The following is a 20898-nucleotide window of genomic DNA, read 5'->3' as shown; positions in this document are numbered from 1 at the left end:
AAAAGAAAGAATTAGCGATATAGAAGACCAAATGACAGAGAATAAAGAAGCTGAGCAAAAGAGGGGCAAACAGCTACTGGACCAGGAGGGGGGAATTCGAGAGATAAGTGACACCATAAGACGAAACAACATTAAAATAATTGGGATTCCAGAAGAAGAGGAAACAGCGAGGGGAGCAGAAGGTATATTGGAGAGAATTATTGGAGAGAATTTCCCCAATATGGCAAAGGGAACAAGCATCAAAATCCAGGAGGTTCAGAGAACCCCCCTCAAAATCAATAAGAATGGGTCCACACCGGTCACCTAATAGTAAAATTTACAAGTCTTAGTGACAAAGAGAAGATCCTGAAAGCAGCCCAGGAAAAGAAGTCTGTAACATACAATGGTAAAAATATTAGATTGGCAGCAGACTTATCCACAGAGACCTGGCAGGCCAGAAAGAGCTGGCATGATATATTCAGAGCACTAAACGAGAAAAACATGCAGCCAAGAATACTATATCCAGCTAGGCTATCATTGAAAATAGAAGGAGAGATTAAAAGCTTCCAGGACAAACAAAAACTGAAAGAATTTGCAAATCCCAAGCCAGCTCTACAGGAAATATTGAAAGGGGTCCTCTAAGCAAAGAGAGACCCTAAAATAAGTAGATCAGAAAGAAACAGAGACAATATACAATAGCAGTCACCTTACAGGCAATACAATGGCACTAAATTCATATCTCTCAATACTTACCCTGAATGTTAATGGGCTAAATGCACCAATCAAAAGACACAGGGTATCAGAATGGATTAAAAAACAAAACCCATCTATATGTTGCCTACAAGAAACTCATCTTAAACCCGAAGACACCTCCAGATTTAAAGTGAGGGGGTGGAAAAGGATTTACCATGCTAATGGACATCAGAAGAAAGCAGGAGTGGCAATCCTTATATCAGATCAATTAGATTTTAAGCCAAAGACTACAATAAGAGATGAGGAAGGACACTATATCATACTCAAAGGAACTGTCCAACAAGAAGATGTAACAATTTTAAATATCTATGCCCCTAACGTGGGAGCAGCCAATTATATAAACCAATTAATAACAAAATCAAAGAAACACATCGACAATAATACAATAATAGTAGGGTATTTTAACACTCCCCTCACTGAAATGGACAGATCATCCAAGCAAAAGATCAACAAGGAAATCAAGGCCTTACATGACACACTGGACCAGATGGACATCACAGATATATTCAGAACATTTCATCCCAAAGCAACAGCATATACATTCTTCTCTAGTGCACATGGAACATTCTCCAGAATAGATCACATTCTTGGTCCTAAATCAGGTCTCAACCGTTATCAAAAGATTGGAATCTTTCCCTGCATATTTTCAGACCACAATGCTCTGAAGCTAGAACTCAATCACAAGAGGAAATTTGGAAAGAACCCAAATACATGGAGACTAAACAGCATCCTTCTAAAGAATGAATTGGTCAACCAGGAAATTAAAGAAGAATTGAAAAAATTCATGGAAACAAATGATAATGAAAACACAACGGTTCAGAATCTGTGGGACACAACAAAGGCAGTCCTGAGAGGAAAATATATAGCGGTACAAGCCTTTCTCAAGAAACAAGAAAGGTCTCAGGTACACAACCTAACCCTACACCTAAAAGTGCTGGAGAAAGAACAAGAAAGAAAGCCTAAACCCAGCAGGAGAAGAGAAATCATAAAGATCAGAGCAGAAATCAACGAAATAGAAAACAAAAGAAAAAAAAACAATAGAACAAATCAACGGAACTAGGAGCTGGCTCTTTGAAAGAATTAATAAGATTGATAAACCCCTGGCCAGACTTATCAAAACAAAAAGAGAAAGGGCCCAAATAAATAAAATCATGAATGAAAGAGGAGAGATCACAACGAACACCAAAGAAATACAGACAATTATAAGAACATACTATGAGCAACTCTACGCCAACAAATTTGACAATCTGGAAGAAATGGATGCATTCCTAGAGACATATAAACTACCACAACTGAACCAGGAAGAAATAGAAAGCCTGAACAGACCCATAACCAGTAAGGAGATTGAAATAGTCATCAAAAATCTCCAAACAAGCAAAAGCCCAGGGCCAGACGGCTTCCTGGGGGAATTCTACCAAACATTTAAAGAAGAACTAATTCCTATTCTCCTGAAACTGTTCCAAAAAATAGAAATAGAAGGAAAACTTCCAAACTCATTTTATGAGGCCAGCATCACCTTGATCCCAAAACCAGACAAGGATCCCATCAAAAAAGAGAACTACAGACCAATATCCTTGATGAACACAGATGCAAAAATTCTTGCCAAAATACTAGCCAATAGGATTTAACAGTACATTAAAAGGATTATTCACCACAACCAAGTGGGATTTATTCCAGGGCTGCAAGGTTGGTTCAACATCCGCAAATCAATCAATGTGATACAACACATTAATAAAAGAAAGAACAAGGACCTTATGATACTCTCCATAGATGCTGAAAAAGCATTTGACAAAGTACAGCATCCCTTCCTGATCAAAACTCTTCAAAGTGTAGGGATAGACGGCACATACCTCAATATTATCAAAGCCATCTATGAAAAACCCACGGCAAATATCATTCTCAATGGAGAAAAACTGAAAGCTTTTCTGCTAAGGTCAGGAACATGGCAGGGATGTCCATTATCACCACTGCTGTTCAACATAGTACTAGAAGTCCTAGCCTCAGCAATCAGACAACAAAAGGAAATTAAAGGCATCCAAATCGGCAAAGAAGAAGTCAAACTACCACTCTTCGCAGATGATATGATACTATATGTGGAAAACCCAAAAGACTCCACTCCAAAACTGCTAGAACTTGTACAGGAATTCAGTCAAGTGTCAGGATATAAAATCAATGCACAGAAATCAGTTGCATTTCTCACACCAACAACAAGACAGAAGAAAGAGAAATTAAGGAGCCCATCCCATTTACAATTGCACCCAAAACTATAAGATACCTAGGAATAAATCTAACCAAAGGGACTAAGAATCTATACACAGAAAACTATAAAGTACTCATGAAGGAAATTGAGGAAGACACAAAGAAATGGAAAAATGTTCCATGCTCCTGGATTAGAAGAATAAATATTGTGAGAATGTCTATGCTACCTAAAGCAATCTACACATTTAATGCAATTCCTATCAAAGTACCATCCATTTTTTTTCAAAGAAATGGAACAAATAATCCTAAAATTTATATGGAACCAGAAAAGACCTCGAATAGCCAAAGCAATATTGAAAAAGAAAGCCAAAGTTGATGGCATCACAATTCCGCACTTCAAGCTCTATTACAAAGCTGTCATCATCAAGACAGCATGGTACTGGCACAAAAACAGACACATAGATCAAGGGAACAGAATAGAGAGCCCAGAAATGGACCCTCAACTCTATGGTCAACTCATCTTCGACAAAGCAGGAAAGAATGTCCAATGGAAAAAAGACAGCCTCTTCAATAAATGGTGTTGGGAAAATTGGACAGCCACATGCAGAAAAATGAAATTGGATCATTTCCTTTCACCACACACGAAAATAGACTCAAAGTGGATGAAGGATCTCAATGTGAGAAAGGAATCCATCAAAATCCTAGAGGAGAACACAGGCAGCAACCTCTTCGACCTCAGCCGCAGCAACATCTTCCTAGGAACATCCTCAAAGGCAAGGGAAGCAAGGGCAAAAATGAACTATTGGGATTTTATCAAGATCAAAAGCTTTTGCACAGCAAAGGAAACAGTGAACAAAACCAAAAGACAACTGACAGAATGGGAGAAGATATTTGCAAACGACATATCAGATAAAGGGCTAGTGTCCAAAATCTATAAAGAACTTAGCAAACTCAACACCCAAAGAACAAATAATCCAATCAAGAAATGGGCAGAGGACATGGATAGACGTTTCTGCAAAGAAGACATCTAGATGGCCAACAGACACATGAAAAAGTGCTCCACATCACTCGGCATCAGGGAAATACAAATCAAAACCACCATGAGGTATCACCTCACACCAGTCAGAATGGCTAAAATGAACAAGTCAGGAAATGACAGATGCTGGCGAGGATGCGGAGAAAGGGGAACCCTCCTACACTGTTGGTGGGAATGCAAGCTGGTGCAACCACTCTGGAAAACAGTATGGAGGTTCCTCAAAATGTTGAAAATAGAACTACCCTATGACCCAGCAATTGCACTGCTGGGTATTTACCCTAAAGATACAAACGTAGTGATCCGAAGGGGCACATGCACCTGAATATTTATAGCAGCAATGTCTACAATAGCCAAACTATGGAAAGAACCTAGATGTCCATCAACAGTCGAATGGATAAAGAAATGTGGTATATATACACAATGGAATACTATGCAGCCATCAAAAGAAATGAAAGTTGCCATTTGCGACGACGTGGATGGAACTAGAGGGTATCATGCTTTGCGAAATAATTCAATCGGAAGGAGACAACTATCATATGATCTCCCTGATATGAGGGAGAGGAGATGCAACATGGGGGGTTAAGGGGGTAGGAGAAGATTAAATGAAACAAGATGGGATTGGGAGGGAGACAAACCATAAGTGATTCTTAATCTCACAAAACAAACTGAGGGTTGATGGGGGGAGGGGAGTTGGGGGGGGGTGGGATTATGGACATTGGGGAGGGTATGTGCTATGGTGAGTGCTGTGAAGTGTGTAAACCTGGCAATTCACAGACCTGTACCCCTGGGGATAAAAATATATTATATGTTTATAAAAAATAAAATTAAAAAAAAAGAAAGAATTACATGTGACTTCAGCCACTCACTTGGTTTATGTCTTTCAGTATTTAAGTTTCTTAAGATTTTTTTCCCTGGAGTATTCTAAGAAATGGGATCATTATGACTGAGGGGCTTTCTGAATTATGATTATTTCCAAGTCTATCCCTTTTTTTAACTCTTTAGCTCCTTCAAATGCTAATAAATATAGATTGAATGATTGAATAAACAAATGGATGTGAGAAAGACAGAAAGAGAGAAGGAAATAGGGGACACAGTTGAGATAGAGACAAAGAGTTTATTTGAGTAATTCTTTTGATGAAAATGTTATTCCTGGGGCATCTGGTTGGCTCAGTTGGTTGAACATGTGACTCTTGATTTCAGCTCAGGTTATGACCTCAGGGTCATGAGATCAAGCCCCATCCAGGCTCCACAACCAGAACAGAGTCTGCTTGAGGTTTTCTCCCTCCTTCTCCCTCTGCCCCTCCTCCTGCTCACACTCTAAATAAATAAATAAATAAATAAATAAATAAATAAATAAAATCTAAAAAAAAATCCCATTATGTAGAATAATCAGTATCACCAGATAAAAATGTGACACTTAAGGAGAACATTCAATCCTTCAGTAATGGAAAACAGCTATTGTAATTCAAGATGAAATACTGTATCATAAAGCAGCTCGGTATATCTTACTCAGATCATTTGATTAATAACAGAAGCAGCTTTTCTGGTTAAAATTTCAGGAAAAAAGTATGAGGGAGTGCCTAGAAACAAAAATCAATATTTGCTGTCCATTCAAGGCCGGTGCACATATGTTTTTTACTTTTTGTGGGAAAAGGGAAAACTGATTCTGGATGTCGCTACTTCCCATTGCCATGAACGCTCCCTCAAAGTTCTCAGAGTGTAGTAATATTGTTTTAAAGACCCATTGATCAAATACTGTTTTATCTAAAACTAAACTAGAAAGTTTTTTAAGGAGGAAAAAGCCAACTGGTGGTTTTATCCTCATCATTTTCTTTTCCTCCTTTCCCCCTTCCTTTCTTCAAAACTACCAATCAGCATAAGTACAAAAGAACCACAATCTAACCACAGGGTTTGATTCAAGGAAGGCAGAAATTTCAGTTCATAAGCCCCAAAGTAATGAAGCCAGTGATTCAGTTAAGAAAAGGAAAGTAACATTCTCAGGGAGAAAATGTGACCTTCTAATACAGCAGCTGATTTCTGTTCAAGCTGCCCTGAAGCCTTGACAGGGATCAAGAGGAATGATTTCCTGGGTAGCTTCCTGAAGGGCTGTTGCTAGGTGCTTTCTGGTTTCCCACCCTGAAGTAGTGTCTGGCATCACAGCCAAAATGAGGCCCATGGCTGCTTTGGAAATGTTTGAGCAGAGCCCTGTTTGAGCTGAGCCACAAACTGAGAGGAGAGCTGGGGCCCCTCTCCACTCAAGCCACATCTGTCTCTGACTATCATGTGTCATGTGTGGGGCTCTCTCTTAGGCTTTGTCTTACACACATGTTAGGACAGACACAAAGCAGTATTAGGATGTCTGAAACCAAGGGATACACATGGCTGAGTCTCACAGAAGCAAATTACTAAATTTTCACTTCTGAATAATGTTGCAGCAATAATTTCAGCAGCAAGTACTATTTCCGGAGCTTTTACTTTGACTCAGATATCGTGCCAAAAGTCTATAGCCATCATTATATTAAAATGATCATCATTCTAGAAGGAGTACTACTGTTATCACATTCTGTTATGCAGGTGAGAACCTGAGGCTTACCCAGGTAAATTCGTGTACTCAAGTTCATGAGGGTATACTCATGGCAGAGCCATAGTATGAAGCCTGGCCATCTGCATAAAATGCAGCACTTCAATGCGGCACTTCAGTGCGCCATCCCACATTCTCAGGAAGATCATGTCCTCCCCTCTTTCCAAGGAGCTGAGGTGGAAGTACGACGTGCGCTCCATGCCCATCCGGAAGGATGACGAAGTGCAGGTTGTATGAGGACACTACAAAGGTTAGCAGATTGGCAAGGTCGTCCAGGTCTACAGGAAGAAGTACGTCATCTACAATGAACGAGTGCAGCGAGAGAAGGCGAATGGCACAACCGTCCATGTGGGCATTCACCCTAGCAAGGTGGTTATCACTAGACTAAAACTGGACAAAGACCGCAAAAAGATCCTTGAACGGAAAGCCAAATCTCGCCAAGTAGGAAAGGAAAAGGACAAGTACAAGGAAGAAACAATTGAGAAGATGCAGGAGTAAAGTAGTCTTCTATGTGACTTGAAATAAAAACTGTTAAAATGAAAAAAAAAAAAGACATTAAAGACATATTGTGTCTTTAAATGCTATGTGATATGACATAGTTATTAAAGAGACATATTTTTAAAATCAGATATAAATACGTAAATTTGTGTTCCATAACATTGAAAATTTTGCCTGTTGTGTTTTGAGTTGTGCTCGGGCTTAGGACCGACCACCAGCACTGGCCGTCAGGGATGGCTCTCAGCCATGTTTTCAGTACATTTGCAGTCATTCCTGCACCCTTTGCTACAACCATCCTCAAATGCACATCTTCCTGCAATATAATTTATGTTGTTGTTAAAAGTCTGTCATCTGCCTTAAATGTCCCTCTTCTCCTTCTCCAGCAGCCCCAATCCTGCGGACTCCTTAGGGTCTTGCTCAATAGTCCCCTTTGCCCAGTAACTGGGAAATGGCAGGATGTTGAAGGATGGTTATTGAATTACATTGTGAACCTAGCATGTGTTTTGGGAGAACTGATACTGGTTTGGGTGAAGTTACACTGGTTTAAGGAGTCCTTGTCTTTGCCAAGTGAGGGCAGACAGTTCTAATTTTCAATATCCACTATAATTCTCTAAGAACAGAAGAGGATTTCTCTCTGGGACAGGGAGAGTGAGGGCTGCAAATGCAACAGGAGTCAGTTTCTTTTTATCCAAGAGAGAAGACTGAAGTGTGAGGGAGGCCAGAGTGTCCTTCCATATAAAGGGGAAAAGTAGTTTCTCCAAAGGGCCCTGGGTCTTCACAAAATTGTTGATGCTCTGCTCTCTTTTTGCAGTTTAGCTTTATCAGAATGGCCTCATAGCTGGTACACTGGGGTTTCTGGGCCTTTTGCAAGAAAAAGTAACAAGCATATATATGCATTTGCTTTTTTTTTTCCAGTCACTGTTGTTGGTTATCACACTAGGTACCTTTTGTGAAGTAATAAACAATCCTTAAATTCCAGTGACTTGGAAAATAAAAATTACTTGTCTCCTGCATTTATTTACACATCATCTTGGCAGCTCTGGTTGTCAGTCTTAGGCTGAAAGAACAGTCCTTATCTGGGACAAATTACCCTTGTGGCAGATGGAAAGGAGCAAGAAAGTGGTGAGAACAATCAGTAGCTCTTCAAACTTCTGCTTGAGAGTGGGGTATGTCCCACACACTCACCTACCACACTCACGTGGCTGAGCCAATGTCGGTGGAGCATGAATGCTTAGCCCTCTTCTTGTAGCTTCCCATCAAATTGCAAAGGGTAGGGATATATGCTCTTGAAAGAAGGATGAGTGAGTAGTTAATGGTTATACAGTCTGCCAAAGCTACTTAGATATGACTTATAAGGTGTGTGATGTCTAGTGCTAATTGTGATGTCCCTTCAAAATTCACATGTTGAAGTCCGAACTCCCAGTACCTATGGATATGACTGTATTTCAAGACAGGTCTTTCAGTAAGTAATTAAGTAATTAAGGTTAAATGAGTTCATTGAAGTGGGCCCTAAATCCATAATATGACTGGTATCCTTAGAAGAAGAGGAGATTAGCACACAGACACACAGAAGGAAGACCATGTGAAGACAGCGAGAAGGTGGCTATCTATAAGCTAAGAAGAGAGGCCTCAGGATGAAACCAATCTGCTGACACCTTGATTTTGGACATCTAGCCTCTAGAATTGTAAAAGAATGAACTTTCTGTTGTTTAAGCCACCCAGACTGTGGCACCTTGTTGTAGCATCAGTAGAAAACACTGATGAACATATTAGCATATTTAATGACATTGATATTTCCTGTTTTTATTTTATTCAACTAACACCTATAATAATAGTCCCTAATAAATATTAAGTATTTACTATGTATTAAGGATAGCATCAAGCATTCTACATATATTACCTATTTTAGTCTTTCAAAACAATTCTGTGATATAGATACTAATATTATCCACATTTTGTATATGAAAACATGTTATCAATATGGGTGGGAGGGTTTTAGAAACTTGTACAAGTCTGTCCCCAAGTGGAGAGCTATGATCTCATTCTAGGTCATCTGATTACAGAACCAGCTTCCTACTACTACCATCAGGGGACATTAGGACATTTCATAGCATTATTAATCTCAATAAAGTTAAGGGATTATAAAAATGTGAGTGAGCCACAATGTGTGTCTTGAGGAGTTCACATTCCAGTTAACAAAACAAGAGAAGAAAATAACTATAATCCTAGGGAGGATAAGATAAATGTTATGTGAAAGGTCCTGTCCAGAATTGTTATTTATCACTTGGATGAAGAAATTGATGGCACGATAATAAATGTTGCTGATGATGTAGCTGGAAGGGGCAGAATATTCCTTGGATAATAGACTTGAAATTTTAAAAAGAAGATAAAATAAAACCATTGTGTCAGAGTGGAATGATTGGCCAAATCTAAAGAAATGATGTACAATGAATAAATAAAATGAACTTCTAAGTCCAAAAAACAGCTGGATCAGAACAAAAAAAAGTGAATGTAGACTGTTATGCATGCAAAGGGCATTTTAGCTTTATTAGCCAGCTGTGTCACTCATTGTGGACTAAATCATTGAACAGACATTAACAGAGAGCCTCCTCTGTGTTTGGAACCAGAGATGGAGGGATGAGCAAGTGGAACTCAACACTCTCAGCGTGTCCTCCGTCCAGTAGAGATAGGAACATAAGTATATCATTATAGAAGAATCTGATAAGATGCTTTTAAATGAGTCTGAATACAGAAAAGAGAGTAAATAACTTTCATAGGGTCAGTGGACAAAGGTTGAGATGACATTTGAAGTTGCGATGGGAAGAAGGAGCCTGCAGAGAAGAGAGTTCATGACAATCCAAGAGGAAGGACCAGTAAATAAAAATTCAACAGTATGAAAAAGCTGGGGCCCCTGGGTGACTCAGTCATTGTGTCTTCCTTCGGCTCAGGTCATGATCCCAGGGTCCTGAGATCGAGACCCTGGACCAATGTTTGGCTCCCTGCTCAGTGGGAGGCCTGCTTCTCCTTCTCCCACTCCCCCTGCTTGTGTTCCCTCTCTCACTGTGTCTCTCTCTGTCAAATAAATAAGTAAAATCTTTAAAAAAACAATATGAAAAAGTTCAGGTTTGGAAAGCTTAAGTACAGGTTTAATCATGGGCTAAGACATATGATGATGCTGAAAAATCGGGCTGGGAATGGATTTTGAAAGATGGTGCAGTCAATAATACAAAGTTTGACCTCTCTAGTATGTTATGGCAGGGTGATACAAATTTCTAGAGTAGTAACATCACATTTGACTTTTTTGGAAGATGGTGTTGTAACTCATGCAGAAAAAAAAAATGAGAGGATAGAATGGTTTCGGTGACATCAGTTAAGAGGTGGTTGTAATTCTCCAAATAAGGAAGGTTGAAGCCTGTCCTAAGCATGTTCTACTAATATTCATACTAACGTAATGGGAGTGGGTTGTTCCCTGTCTTGGCTTGAAATAAACTTTTGAGCTATTTTTCCTACCCAGTGTCACCCAAGTTCAGGTGCTGATTCCTCATATACCACCATAGTTCATTCAGATGTCCAGGTTTCCACATTTTTTTAAGGAGCCTTAGAAAGTTCTAGACTATTAAAAAAGAAATGCAGCAGAGTTAAAATAGGCTGAGTAAAACAGGATATACATGGGTGACACTCCTATTGGGAGATACACAGGCCAGAGAGTGAGGTGCAAACAGCTTTCAGTGGAAGACCTTCATATCAGCAATGTTCCCAGGCAGGATGACATGCAGTTCTCTGTTGAATGATGATGGATGGCTCTCAGCAGTGGCTTGGCTCCATTACCTGTTCTTGAATTGGCCATAATGGTCTTTCTTCCAGTAGAGGGTGAGTTCTTCTAAATATGATCTCTGTTCTTTTCTCTGTGATCTCTCCAGGTTGTTTAGAAGGTCACCATGACCTCCATCTTTGTCAGGTTCTCAATTTTCCTATCTACTCCGTGAGAAACTGCAGTCCTAATTTATTTATAAGTTAATTTTATAACTTAATCTTTTAAATCTTTGTGGTTTTGGTTTTCAAAAATTATTCCCTTAAAAAGCTTGGTCCTTAAAAATCAAGAGCTTTCAAAACTATCATCTTCAAAAAATTTCACTGTTTTTCTTTATGTTGAAACAAAACTCTCTTTAAACTCCCCTCTTCTTATTTCCCTTAAACTAAAGCGTATCTCTGACAGGTTGCGTCCCTATATAGGAACATACTGGATCAGGCAAGTACTGAAAATAAAAACATATTAATTTTTTTCAAAATAAAATTTTATTAAAATAATTGTTTTTAAATCTAGCTAAAATGTATGATATTGTAGAAAGAGAAATTTCCCAAAATTGACCCAAGAAGAAACACAAATTGGAATAGGCTAATAACCATAGGAAAAAAAATTGAAAAGGATGTCAAAGTGCTAAGTACTAAACTATCTTAAAACAAAGACACCAAGTTTTATGTGGGATGCCTTCAAGGATCTTATATAAATCCTATAATTTAAAAAAATGTTCTGAAGGATTGGTTTTCCAAATGTCTAGGTGCAAGAATCACTTGGGGAGTTTAGTAAACATATAGAATCCTGTTTTCCTATCCTCATCTTCTCTTTGAAACTTTGATGCAGTAGTTACAGGACAGGACCCAGGAATCTGAATTTTAAACAAACAGGTGCTTGGAGACCCATGCTATCCTTTGAGAAACCCATTAAAGTTATGGTCTTTAATATGAACTAAGCCTGAAAAATCCAATGGGATAAGGAAAAAAAATTACCACTTCTATATATTTTTTTTCCTAATCAAAGAAACATTTTATAGTATTTGTTTTCCTGATTGACCTGGCACCTTCTCTGAGTTTGTAGATGGTTGCCAAATTACACACATGGCCCAGCAGAGAAAGGTCCTTGGAGAAAAATGTGGGTGCCACCTGGCCCCCTTAAGTGTCACATTTGCCCTTACATACTGCATTGTAATTGTTGTGGTTATATTATATACATTATATATGTCAGTAAATGAATCCCTACAAAATTGACAAATGGCATGATTATATTCCTGAGTAGAAGCCACAGATGGAGGAGAACATTCCTAAGAAGATAATAAGACTTCATCAATGTATTATAAGACAAAAATCAAAAATGATCTAATCAGATATGAAAAATATCAGCCCAAATAACGTTAAATGATAAAAAAAAAATGTTACTGGTGAGTAGGAGTCTACACGCGGTATGGACAACATATGGACAACACATCTTGTTTCCAAGTGTGCATTGTACCTTGTGTGTTAATTAAGGAAAGGATGAGATCATCAGGATACAGGACATTTAAATTCTAAGCATCTAGAATATTATTAATAATTTCAGGCATATATGTAACTTACAGATAAATGAAAATACATGTATTGCTGTTATAGTCTAATCCCATTTTTCTTTTTTGGCTGATAAATGCACATCATCAAAAATGTTAGAGCTCTTCTTCAATCAGGGCTATTCCGACTGCAGTCCATGGGCAGAGAGCAGTCATGAGCTATGTGTTACAGGTTCGTGATAAATATGGCAATTGAGAGTCAGTGTCCAGAATCTTTTACAGTAATTTGACAGAGTAATTTTATGTCTGTTAAATCTAATAATGAATAAATTAACTTGCATTTTGATTTGTTTTTGTTTTTTTATTTTACTTTTCTAATAATTCCCTTTTATTTTGTTTTAATAAAAGCAGAAGTGCATGAGTAGTGGCCTTGTTCTCTGCTTTCTTCCTCCTCATCACAGAGGCCGTTCTGTTCTTGTCAGCCTCCAATCTGCAGTCCACCTGAGACCGAGGACTATGCCTTCAATTAAATTGCAGTGTTCCAATGGAGAGATATTTGGAGTTGATGTTGAAATTGCCAAACAGTCTGTGACTATCAAGACCATGTTGGAAGACTTGGGAATGGATGATGAAGGAGATAATGACCTAGTTCCTCTACCAAATGTTAAGGCAGCAATATTAAAAAAGGTCATTCAATGGTGCACCCACCACAAGCATGACCCCCCTCCTCCCAAGGATGATGAGAACAAAGAAAAGTGGACAGATGATATCCCTGTTTGGGACCAAGAATTCCTGAAAGTTGACCAAGGAATACTTTTTGAACTTATTCTGGCTGCGAACTACTTAGACATCAAAGGTTTGCTTGATGTTACATGCAAGACTGTTGTCAATATGATCAAGGGGAAATCTGAGGAGATCTGCAAGAACTTCAATATAAAAAATGATTTTACTGAAGAAGAGGAAGCCCAGGTATATAAAGAGAACCAGTGGTGTGAAGAGAAGTGAAATGTCATGCCTGACACTAACACTGTAAGGATTGTTCCAAATACTAGTTGCACTGCTCTGTTTATGATGGTTGATATTAGACACACAGTAGACAAATGGCAGCAGCAAATCAGTTGGTTAAGCAGAATATTGTCTTCCTTGCATGTATAGTTTGAGTACAGATTCCAAACTTATGGGTGAGTTTCTTCTAGTATGATCAATTTTTTTTTCTTTGCTCTAAATAAATCTGAACTGTGGGTTCTCCATAGAAGGTGGCATTTTGGGCTTTCCCTCTCTTTGTAAAGTTATTTCTGCCTGGTTTATTGTCTAGTTAACTTTAGTTTAATGATCTTTTAAAAGTTGGCATTGTAAATAAAACAAGTTGAAAAAAAAAAGCAGAAGTGCATGATGGATTAGCAACTAGGGAAAATAAAGGCTTTTAACCACAAATCATTTGAAAAACACTGTTATAGAGTATAGAAAAACATGTATAATATAGTATAGAAAAATAGTAGGGAAAAACCATTCTAACATTTTTTAACATTAGCATTGTCCTGATACTAAAACCTGACAAATATCTTACAGAAATAAATATACAGTGGAATATGATGCAGCTATAAAAAATGATGAGATTGTGTCATTTGCGACAACATGGCTGGATTTAGAGGGTATTATACTAGATGAAATAAGTCATACTGAGAGAGACAAATACCATATGACTTCACTCATATGTGGAATCAGAAAATAAATAAATAAACATAAACCAGAATCAGATCTATAAATACAGAGAACAAACTGATGATTGCCAGAGGCAGGGGGGTAGAGGGATGGGCAAAATGGATGAAGGGGAGTGGGAGATACAGGCTTCCAGTTATGGAGTGAAATAGTCACAGGAATAAAAGGTGCAGAATAGGGAACATAGTCAATGATATTGTAATAGAATTTTATGGTGACAGTTGGTAGCTAAAATTATGTATATTTCTCAAATCACTATGCTATACACCTGAAACTAATGTAACATTGTGGGTCAACTACCCTCAAGGAAAAAATTTTAAAAAGAAATACACAAATTAATCTCAATTATAAGTAAAATATTAGCAAATCAATCTAGATTCAAATTAAAATATTAATATACCATGACCAAGTAAATTTTTTCTCTTTATGTTTTGAATTATAAAGATGGTTCAATATTATAAAATTCATTAAGATATATTGTTATACCAATTGTTATATTAATAAATATATGAAAGTTATTTTATCATCAAAGCAGGTTATTAAACAGTAATGAGTACAATTTTTCATAATTATATATATAAATATATTTACTTATATGAACGTGTAGAAAACATCTGGGACATTATAAATCAAAATGTGTATGGGGGTTATTTTTGTTTTGTTTTGTTTTGGTTCACATTTCTTCTCTTTCCCCTCTTCTCAGATTTATTGAGATATAATTGACATACAACAATGTGTACAACATGATGATTTGATATACACATATTGTGAAATTATTATCACAGTAAGGTGTCAACACATCTATCACTTCACAGTTACCTTTTCTGTGTGTGCATATAGTGAGACTATGTAAGATCTACTCTTAATAACTTTCACAGTATGGTTAACTATAGTCACCATGTTGTAAATTAGATCCATAGAACTTATTCATCTTATAACTGGAAATTTTGCACCCCTTGACCAAAATCTCCCCATTTCCTCTAATCCCAGCCCTTCAAAATAGCCAATCAACTCTTCTTTCTATGAGTTTGGCTTTTTTAGATTCCACGTGTGAGATCACATAGTATTTATTTTTCTCCATCTGACTTATTTTATGTGACCATGATCCCCTCAAAGTTCATCCTTGTCACAAAAGGCAGAATTTTTTATTTTTTATTTTTTGGCCAAACAATATTCCTGTGTGTGTGTGTGTGTGTGTGTGTGTGTGTGTGTGTGTTCACATCTTCTTTATCCATTCATCTATTGATGTACATTTAGGTTGCTTCCATGTCTTGGCTATTTTGAAGAATGCTACAATAAACATGGGAGTACAGCTTCTGTTTGACAAAAAGATTTCATTTCCTTCAGATATATACCCAAAAGAGGGAATGTGAAATCATATGTAGTTCTATTTTTAATTTTTTGAAGAACCTTTCTATAGTGGCTCTACTAATTTACATTCTCACAGCAATGCACAAGTGTTCCCTAGTTTATCTTCACTACATTTGTTATCCCTTGTCTTTTTGATAAATTGCCATTCTAAAGATGTGAGATGATACCTCATTTTAGTTTTGATTTGCATTTACCTGATGATGAGTTACACTGAGCATCTTTTTATGTACTTGTTGGCAATTTGTATGTCTTCTTTGGAAAGTTATCTATTCAGAACTCTTGCTCACTTTTAATTTTTAATTTTTTTAATTTTATTTATTTTTATTATTTTTATTTTTATTTTTTATTTTATAAACATATATTTTATCCCCAGGGGTACAGGTCTGCGAATCGCCAGGTTTACACACTTCACAGCACTCACCATAGCACATACCCTCCCCAATATCCATAACCCCACCCCCCTCTCCCAACCCTCTCCCCCATCAACCCTCAGTTTGTTTTGTGAATTAAGAGTCACTTATGGTTTGTCTCCCTCCCAATCCCATCTTGTTTCATTTACTCTTCTCCTACCCCCTCAACCCCCCATGTTGCATCTCCTCTCCCTCATATCAGGGAGATCATATGATAGTTGTCTTTCTCCGATTGACTTATTTCGCTAAGCATGATACCCTCTAGTTCCATCCACGTCGTCGCAAATGGCAAGATTTCATTTCTTTTGATGGCTGCATAGTATTCCATTGTGTATATATACCACATCTTCTTTATCCATTCATCTGTTGATGGACATCTAGGTTCTTTCATTGTTTGGCTATTGTAGACATTGCTGCTATAAACATTTGGGTGCACGTGCCCCTTCAGATCACCATGTTTGTATCTTTAGGGTAAATACCCAGCAGTGCAATTGCTGGGTCATAGGGTAGTTCTATTTTCAACATTTTGAGGAACCTCCATGCTGTTTTCCAGAGTGGTTGCACCAGCTTGCATTCCCACCAACAGTGTAGGAGGGTTCCCCTTTCTCCGCATCCTCGCCAGCATCTGTCATTTCCTGACTTGTTAATTTTAGTCATTCTGACTGGTGTGAGGTGATACCTCATGGTGGTTTTGATTTGTATTTCCCTGATGCCGAGTGATATGGAGCACTTTTTCATGTGTCTGTTGGCCATCTGGATGTCTTCTTTGCAGAAATGTCTGTTCATGTCCTCTGCCCATTTCTTGATTGGATTCTTTGTTCTTTGGGTGTTGAGTTTGCTAAGTTCTTTATAGATTTTGGACACTAGCCCTTTATCTGATATGTAATTTGCAAATATCTTCTCCCATTCTGTCAGTTGTCTTTTGGTTTTGTTCACTGTTTCCTTTGCTGTGCAAAAGCTTTTGATCTTGATAAAATCCCAATAGTTCATTTTTGCCCTTGCTTCCCTTGCCTTTGGTGATGTTCCTAGGAAGATGTTCCTGTGGCTGAGGTCAACGAGGCCTGTGTTCTCCTCTAGGATTTTGATGGATTCCTTTCTCACATTGAGATCCTTCATCCATTTTGAGTCTATTTTCGTGTGTGGTGTAAGGAAATGATCCAATTTCATTTTTCTGCATGTGGCTCTCCAATTTTCCCCAACACCATTTATTGAAGAGGCTGTCTTTGTTCCATTGGACATTCTTTCCTGCTTTGTCGAAGATGAGTTGACCATAGAGTTGAGGGTCTATTTCTGGGCTCTCTATTCTGTTCCATTGATCTATGTGTCTGTTTTTGTGCCAGTACCATGCTGTCTTGATGATGACAGCTTTGTAATAGAGTTTGAAGTGCGGAATTGTGATGCCACCAACTTTGGCTTTCTTTTTCAATATTCCTTTGGCTATTCGAGGTCTTTTCTTGTTCCATATAAATTTTAGGATTATTTGTTCCATTTCTTTGAAAAAAAATGGATGGTACTTTGATAGGAATTGCATTAAATGTGTAGATTACTTTAGGTAGCATAGACATTCTCACAATATTTATTCTTCCAATCCAGGAGCATGGAACATTTTTCCATTTCCTTGTGTCTTCCTCAATTTCCTTCATGAGTACTTTATAGTTTTCTGTGTATAGATTCTTAGTCCCTTTGGTTAGATTTATTCCTAGGTATCTTATAGTTTTGGGTGCAATTGTAAATGGGATGGGCTCCTTAATTTCTCTTTCTTCTGTCTTGTTGTTGGTGTGAGAAATGCAACTGATTTCTGTGCATTGATTTTATATCCTGACACTTGACTGAATTCCTGTACAAGTTCAAGCAGTTTTGGAGTGGAGTCTTTTGGGTTTTCCACATATACTATCATATCATCTGTGAAGAGTGAATAGTTTGACTTCTTCTTTGCCGATTTGGATGCCTTTAATTTCCTTTTGTTGTCTGATTGCTGAGGCTAGGACTTCTAGTACTATGTTAAATAGCAGTGGTGATAACGGACATCCCTGTCGTGTTCCTGACCTTAGCGGAAAAGCTTTCAGTTTTTCTCCATTGAGAATGATATTTGCCATGGGTTTTTCATAGATGGCTTTGATAATATTGAGGTATGTGCCGTCTATCCCTACACTTTGAAAGTTTTGATCAGGAAGGGATGCTGTACTTTGTCAAATGCTTTTTCAGCATCTATGGAGAGTATCATATGGTTCTTGTTCTTTCTTTTATTAATGTGTTGTATCACATTGATTGATTTGCGGATGTTGAACCAACCTTGCAGCCCTGGAATAAATCCCACTTGGTCGTGGTGAATAATCCTTTTAATGTACTGTTGAATCCTATTGGCTAGTATTTTGGCGAGATTTTTGCATCTGTGTTCATCAAGGATATTGGTCTGTAGTTCTCTTTTTTGATGGGATCCTTGTCTGGTTTTGGGATCAAGGTGATGCTGGCCTCATAAAATGAGTTTGGAAGTTTTCCTTCTATTTCTATTTTTTGGAACAGTTTCAGGAGAATAGGAATTAGTTCTTCTTTAAATGTTTGGTAGAATTCCCCCAGGAAGCCGTCTGGCCCCGGGCTTTTGTTTGTTTGGAGATTTTTGATGACTGTTTCAATCTCCTTACTGGTTATGGGTCTGTTCAGGCTTTCTATTTCTTCCTGGTTCAGTTGTGGTAGTTTATATGTCTCTAGGAATGCATCCATTTCTTCCAGATTGTCAAATTTGTTGGCGTAGAGTTGCTCATAGTATGTTCTTATAATTGTCTGTATTTCTTTGGTGTTCGTTGTGATCTCTCCTCTTTCATTCATGATTTTATTTATTTGGGTCCTCTCTCTTCTTTTTGATAAGTCTGGCCAAGGGTTTATCAATCTTATTAATTCTTTCAAAGAACCAGCTCCTAGTTTCGTTGATTTGTTCTATTGTTTTTTTGTTTTCTATTTCGTTGATTTCTGCTCTGATCTTTATGATTTCTCTTCTCCTGCTGGGTTTAGGGTTTCTTTCTTGTTCTTTCTCCAGCTCCTTTAGGTGTAGGGTTAGGTTGTGTACCTGAGACCTTTCTTGTTTCTTGAGAAAGGCTTGTACCGCTATATATTTTCCTCTCAGGACTGCCTTTGTTGTGTCCCACAGATTCTGAACCGTTGTGTTTTCATTATCATTTGTTTCCATGAATTTTTTCAATTCTTCTTTAATTTCCTGGTTGACCCATTCATTCTTTAGAAGAATGCTGTTTAGTCTCCATGTTTTTGGGTTCTTTCTAAATTTCCTCTTGTGATTGAGTTCTAGCTTCAGAGCATTGTGGTCTGAAAATATGCAGGGAATGATCCCAATCTTTTGATACCGGTTGAGACTTGATTTAGGACCAAAATGTGATCTATTCTGGAGAATGTTCCATGTGCACTAGAGAAGAATGTGTATTCTGTTGCTTTGGGATGAAATGTTCTGAATATATCTGTGATGTCCATCTGGTCCAGTGTGTCATTTAAGGCCTTTATTTCCTTGTTGATCTTTTGCTTGGATGATCTGTCCATTTCAGTGAGGGGAGTGTTAAAATCCCCTACTATTATTGTATTCTTGTCGATGTGTTTCTTTGATTTTGTTATTAATTGGTTTATATAGTTGGCTGCTCCCACGTTAGGGGCATGGATATTTAAAATTGTTAGATCTTCTTGTTGGACAGACCCTTTGAGTATGATATAGTGTCCTTCCTCATCTCTTATGATAGTCTTTGGCTTAAAATCTAATTGATCTGCTATAAGGATTGCCATCCCAGCTTTCTTCTGATGTCCATTAGCATGGTAAATTCTTTTCCACCCCCTCACTTTAAACCTGGAGGTGTCTTCGGGTTTAAGATGAGTTTCTTGTAGGCAACATATAGATGGGTTTTGTTTTTTTATCCATTCTGATACCCGGTGTCTTTTGATTGGGGCATTTAGCCCATTACATTCAGGGTAAGTATTGAGAGATATGAATTTAGTGCCATTGTATTGCCTGTAAGGTGACTGTTACTGTATATTGTCTCTGTTTCTTTCTGATCTCCTGCTTTTAGGGTCTCTCTTTGCTTAGAGGACCCCTTTCAATATTTCCTGTAGAGCTGGTTTGGTATTTGCAAATTCTTTCAGTTTTTGTTTGTCCTGGAAGCTTTAATCTCTCCTTCTATTTTCATTGATAGCCTATCTGGATATAGTATTCTTGGCTGCATGTTTTTCTCATTTAGTACTCTGAATATATCATGCCAGCTCTTTCTGGCCTGCCAGGTCTCTGTGGATAAGTCTGCTGCCTAATCTAATATTTTTACCATTGTACATTACAGACTTCTTCTCCCAGGCTGCTTTCAGGATCTTTTCTTTGTCACTAAGACTTGTAAATTTTACTATTAGGTGACGGGGTATGGACCTATTCTTATTGATTTTGAGGGGGCTTCTCTGAACCTCCTGGATTTTGGTGCTTGTTCCCTTTGCCATATTGGGGAAATTCTCTCCAATAATTCTCTCCAACATACCTTCTGCTCCCCTCTCTGTTTCCTCTTCTTCTGGAATCCCAATTATTCTAATGTTGTTTCGTCTTATGGTGTCACTTATCTCTCGAATTCTCCCCTCGTGGTCCAATAGCTGTTTGTCCCTCTTTTGCTCAGCTTCTTTATTCTCTGTCATTTGGTCTTCTATATCGCTAATTCTTTCTTTTGCCTCATTTATCCTACAGTGAGAGCCTCCATTTTTTATTGCACCTCATTAATAGCTTTTTTTATTTCAACTTGGTTAGATTTTAGTTCTTTTATTTCTCCAGAAAGGGCTTTTATATCTCCTGAGAGGGTTTCTCTAATATCTTCCATGCCTTTTTCAAGCCCGGCTAGAACCTTGAGAATCGTCATTCTGAACTCTATATCTGACATATTACCAATGTCTGTATTGATTAGGTCCCTAGCCTTTGGTACTGCTTCTTGTTCTTTTTTTTTTGTTGTGAATTTTTCCGCCTTTTCATTTTGTCCAGATAAGAGTATATGAAGGAGAAAGTAAAAT

At 37.8% G+C, this 20898-nt stretch overlaps 1 protein-coding gene and 1 pseudogene across 1 annotated transcript; both read left to right on the top strand.

Moving 5' to 3' along the window:
- Nucleotides 1–6638: 6638 nt before the first annotated feature.
- Nucleotides 6639–7099, top strand: LOC125080847 (60S ribosomal protein L26-like; annotated as a pseudogene).
- A 5740-nt stretch (nt 7100–12839) lies between these two features.
- LOC125081063 (S-phase kinase-associated protein 1-like) lies at nt 12840–13777 on the top strand. Its single transcript, XM_047695485.1, has one exon. It carries the CDS (start codon nt 12881–12883, stop codon nt 13367–13369), a length of 489 nt encoding a protein of 162 aa, XP_047551441.1. The 5' UTR covers nt 12840–12880; the 3' UTR covers nt 13370–13777.
- The last annotated feature ends 7121 nt before the right edge of the window (nt 13778–20898 follow it).

This window comes from Lutra lutra, chromosome 11, assembly GCF_902655055.1.
Source record: "Lutra lutra chromosome 11, mLutLut1.2, whole genome shotgun sequence".
Lineage (NCBI taxonomy): Eukaryota > Metazoa > Chordata > Mammalia > Carnivora > Mustelidae > Lutra > Lutra lutra.
This window is presented reverse-complemented; position numbering and strand designations above follow the sequence as displayed.